This window comes from Oratosquilla oratoria, chromosome 20 (genome assembly GCF_046742065.1).
Source record: "Oratosquilla oratoria isolate Oo_2021 chromosome 20, ASM4674206v1, whole genome shotgun sequence".
Taxonomy (NCBI): Eukaryota; Metazoa; Arthropoda; class Malacostraca; order Stomatopoda; family Squillidae; genus Oratosquilla; species Oratosquilla oratoria.
Genome location: NC_134796.1, coordinates 24,065,678 through 24,070,677, shown reverse-complemented (window position 1 = coordinate 24,070,677; position 5,000 = coordinate 24,065,678). Strand labels below are relative to the sequence as shown.

General features: G+C 44.1%; 1 protein-coding gene across 2 annotated transcripts in view; it reads right to left on the bottom strand.

Annotated features, from left to right (window-relative positions):
• Positions 1 to 5,000, bottom strand: part of LOC143036402 (chitooligosaccharidolytic beta-N-acetylglucosaminidase-like) — an 8,030-nt gene that overhangs the window by 2,740 nt on the left and 290 nt on the right. For both annotated transcript variants that reach the window (XM_076203731.1, XM_076203732.1), the window contains exons 2-8: positions 4,644 to 4,863; positions 4,022 to 4,256; positions 2,662 to 2,964; positions 2,011 to 2,168; positions 884 to 1,118; positions 570 to 680; positions 1 to 106 (exon numbers count right to left, since the gene is read on the bottom strand). The exon at positions 1 to 106 is cut by the window's left edge and continues 38 nt beyond it. In XM_076203731.1, the coding sequence (XP_076059846.1) occupies positions 1 to 106; positions 570 to 680; positions 884 to 1,118; positions 2,011 to 2,168; positions 2,662 to 2,964; positions 4,022 to 4,256; positions 4,644 to 4,819 (1,324 nt within the window). In that variant the 5' untranslated portion in view covers positions 4,820 to 4,863. The remainder of the gene's footprint in view (positions 107 to 569; positions 681 to 883; positions 1,119 to 2,010; positions 2,169 to 2,661; positions 2,965 to 4,021; positions 4,257 to 4,643; positions 4,864 to 5,000) is intronic.

Genomic DNA, 5,000 nt, shown 5'->3' with positions numbered 1-5,000 from the left:
CGTCCATAACATCGCGGTAGATGTCTCCGAGAACATTGTACACTTCGGGATTCACAGGGTTGAGCTGACCGGCAGGAACCTCCTTGGAGTACTCGAACCAGGGGTCCTGTTGGGGGCACGAAAAGAGTGGATGCGGTTCTTTGTTTACATGAAAACAATTAGTCTTTATCAGTCAACATTTTTATGATTAGGTTATGCTATTCAGTATATATATATATATATATATATATATATATATATATATATATACATATATATATATATACATATATATATATATATATATATATATATATATATGCAAAGTAGACCACTTGGAAAAAGAAACTAATGAAGCAGAGCGCTTTCGTATATTACATCTTCAGTGCAAAAAGTGCATATATATATATATATATATATATATATACATACACACACATGCATATATATATATATATATATATATGCATATACATATATATATACATATACATACATACATGTGTATATATATAAATATATATATATATATACATATATATATATATATATATATACAGTTCGTGTTGACATTAAAAAGAATATGTTACCTGGTTGGCGCAGAGGACGAGTTTGCCCTTGCCCTCCTTCTCGCCCCACTGCCAACCGTTGGAAGCGTGAGCAGGAGTGTCGATTTCAGGAACAACTTGAATACCTCGGATCTGCGAAAAAAAAACAACAACATATTTTATTAATGAATATGTTATGAAAATAGATAATAATCTTTTACCAGATTTATTTTTTATTTATCTACTTATTTATTTATTTATTTTTATTGATCTATTTATTTATTTATTTATCTATATTTTCTTTATTTGTTTATCCATATCTGTGACTTAAGTATTTGCGAAGATGAAAACCTTACGTTAGCGTATCGGACGATCTCGTTAATGTCCAGTGGGTAGTAGACCTGTCTGGTCCCATATCCTCCGTAGTAGACCATGTTGGGTACTCGGGGGGTGTACATGGGGAAAGATGCAAAGTCGGAGATATGCCAATGAAGGGTGTTGAGCTTGTTGTAGGACATGGCGTCAACCAAGCGCATGATAGCTTCCTTGGAGTAGTAGTTGCGGCCGGTGTCCAACATAATGCCGCGGTAGCTGGAAAAAAAAAAAATAGAGTATGAAGTTAAAACGAAAGTGGTATAGCAGAAAGTTAGGGCAAATCTTCAGTATAGTAGACGGGTAAAACATGTAGTGGACGAGGATGTGAATGGAACATATTGAAAGTCCGGTGCAGCACGATAGAAAGTTTAGACAAATCTGTAATGTAGTAGATGGTTAAGAGATATCTGCAGGACATTAGGAGATGTACAGAAAAGTATACCACAACAGATTGTGAAGGCACTACAAAACAGATGATCAAAGCAGGTATGGAGCTTAGTATCTTGTAAGTCATATTAAAATTACAGTGCAGGATTAAGATATAGATAAAGCATCCTTAGAGATTGAAAAATTATTACAGTGCGGGTGAGGATTTAGACAGGTTTCCACTATAGGAGATAGTTAAAGGATATCTACAGAACATTCGAAGATGAGGATACAGCTACAAGACCATAAAAGACTAAGAGATAACTATAGTAGATCAAAGATGCAAATATGATTGTAGTACAATAAAAACGTAAGGCATATCAGCAGGATAGTAAAGAGCATAGGTGCAGCACACCAGAAGTAACCAAACGCTGTGGAGAATAAAATTATATTGCACAAGGTTAGGTTAGGACATGACTACAGCACCGTAAAAGCATGACTACAGTATGGGACAGGGTGAAGACGTGACCATAGTATGACAGAAAACTAAGATATAACTAGTGTTGAGTAGAGTTGATGCATGTTTCCAACATGACAGTAGGTTTAGGCATGACTACATCATTTTAGAAAGTTTAAACAACCGCAACACAACGTAAGGTCAACGATATGCATCCAAACTGGTTCATGAAACGTGTGCGAGTGTCAGAATGAACAAGTTCAGGTATCTGGTTGAAATATTTACCGGAAAGCGGGTTTGTCAGTGACCTTCGCATCGTTGACGATCTGGAGGGAATTGTGGAGGTCATTGAAGGCGATGAGCTGGGAGAGCGTTTCAAGAGCGTGACGGGCACCGTAGTAGGAGTTGGCGTTGATGTTCACAGTCGTTGTCTGGCCCTGAGTCTGTGAATTTGAAAAAGACAAAATAATTACACAATTTGTTCGTGAGTTATTTGAACATTGTCTTAACAGAAGCGTCACATTTTATCTGCTTTTCTGTCTCAGCAGCCAAACTGATATATTCCTATGAAGATGTTCCCTACTGACACAAGAGACATGGTAGAAGCTGAAACCAGAGGATTTCTTTCTGTTGAAGGATACCTCCAGAATGAAGGGCTTTTGGCAGCCAGAGAGCTACATGGTGGATGACTAAATTCACCTGGTGATCCCCACCAAAAATCAATGGAATGTTATTGATCCCAAGAGACAGTAAATGAAAATGTATCTATCTTAATGGTAAGCAAAGAACGCGCCCTTACGTTGGAATAGAAATCTCCCAAGGTGACACAGAACTGATCGACACGACCCGCACCACGAAATGAAATGCTAAGGTTGACGCGGTACTTGTTTTGGCGAAGAAAGAAAGAGAGGAAGAGTGGGTTTTCGACGAACTTACCGCAACTCCAAGATTGTAGGACTCGTCAGTGTTGAGTGAGAACCGGTCCTCGGGAGAAGTGATGGTCATTTCAATGTTCACGCGGTGGTCCTCGGCGACGGGGTCCAACCGACGGTTGAAGGGGGACCTCTCGTAGAACTGCCTGTCCTTGAAGGTCCTGAACTGGAACTCGTCATAGCGAGGATCGAACTCGTTCAAAGTGGTTGGGTTCAGCTCCGCCCGCAAGTTGGCTCTCTGCAGTTGAAGCTGTTCGTCGATCAAGGACTCGCTCCTCAAGACGAAAGGATTGTTCCTGGTGGAAATCTGAGGGCAAACCAAGGTAAAAGGTTGCTGAAGTCACCTGAAGTGCAATCCCAACCGTGCACAAAGACGGGCGCATGCGCCCACGTATACACGAACTTACACCCGCATACACACAAGCACGCAAACAAGCATACGTACGCTCACTAGCGCGCTTACACACACACACACACACACACACACACACACACACACACACACACACACACACACACACACACACACACACACACGCACACACACACACACGACTTGACGGCGCAGTGGTAGCGTTCGCGGCCGCCACTACGGCAATCCGGGTTCGTATCCCGCTCAGGGCTGAAATAATTTCAGTATCGCTGCGCTGCAAGTCGTTACTCCAACTCTCGTGGGCGGAGAGTTGGGTGTGTGTGTGTGCGTGTAAGGTCACAACATTAGCCTACCCATAGATCGGTCATTTATGAGCTCTGAGCTCTCTTCCGGGAGGGAAATAGCTGTCAATTATCTGTCCAACACGTGATCCAAGACCATGGTGAATCACACGAACACACACACACACACACACACACACACACACACACACACACACACACACACACACACACACACACACACACACACACACACACACACACACACACACACACACACACACACACACACACACACACACACACACACACACACACACACACACACACATACACACACACACACACATATATATATATATATATATATATGTGTGTCTGTATGTGTATGTGTGTGTCTGTGTGTGTATGTGTGTGTCTGTGTGTGTGTGTATGTGTTTGGGTGTGTATGTATCTGCATGTGTATTTGTGTGTGTATGTGTGTGTATATGTGTATGTGTATGTGTGTGTGTGTGTGTGTGTGTGTGTGTGTGTGTGTGTGTGTGTGTGTGTGTGTGTGTGTGTGTGTGCGTATGAAACCGTGCTTGTATGTGTGCGCGCGCGTATGAGATCGTAATTGTTCGTGGACAGAACACGATGGCCACAGCTCCACACAACACCCCTCAAAAACCTAAATCACACAAAAGGATAGAGGATCCCGGTCTCATTACCTTGTTCTTCGCCTTGTCCTGCGTCTGCGGCGTCACCCGCTTCTCCGTCTCAGGGAAGTCTGGGTGATAGTAGTGGATGCTCCTCTCAAAGAGACGAAGAGCCTCCTTAGCCAAGGAGACGACCCTGTTGTTGGGCGCCGAGAGCTTGGTGACCTGGAGATGCTGGGGCTTGAAGGAAGATGTATCCTTCTTCAAGGTGACCTCACCGGTGGGCTGCGGCCAGATAGATCCGTACCTGTAGGAGGGAATAGGCGTGGCCCACGGTTAGCGCTCGTAATCACAGCGCCGGACGGATAAGGTGTATGTAATATTGTCTCATTGCACAGGCAGACTTGTCTACTTTAAGGGCAGGATGGGGATTGTCTCAAGTGACAGGGCTCTTTTTTTTCTGAAGACTCCTGTAGCAAAGGTTTTCTAAAGAGCGGGAACAGATTTATGATACTGTGGGAGCGATGTCCCCGCTGGAGAATCGAACCTCGACCAGTAGACGTTCAGCCGGTTACGCTAAAATTTGGCCCTCCGCTCCTGCCGTTGAAAGTGGATGGGGACTGAAGGGGGAAAGTGGGTGGTTGGGTGGACGGGGTGGGCGCGGGAGTGAGCGGGCGAGGATAGGGATACCTACTCTCCGCATGTGAGCTTGCATGTCTCCAGGGACTGGTACTGCCTAGCCTCGGATCGGGGGGTCCTCTGGCACTTTCCGGTGTTGCACTGGTAGGAGTAGGGTGCCGGCAACTGGAAGCTGTTCTGACCGTGGACCCCGACCAGTACGGAGAGCGCTAGCACAAACACCTGCTGCATCCTGCCTGGTTCTCTGATGTTGAAGACACTGCCCGGGCCCAAACCTGAAAGACAGGGAGAACGTGCTCGCTTACGTAATCTGCAGAGTAGACAATGGCGAATACTGTGAAGATAAATCAACTGTCTCGTGTAACCAGTATTTTTTTTAGCCGGTTCCTATCATGAATATAGATGAGATTGG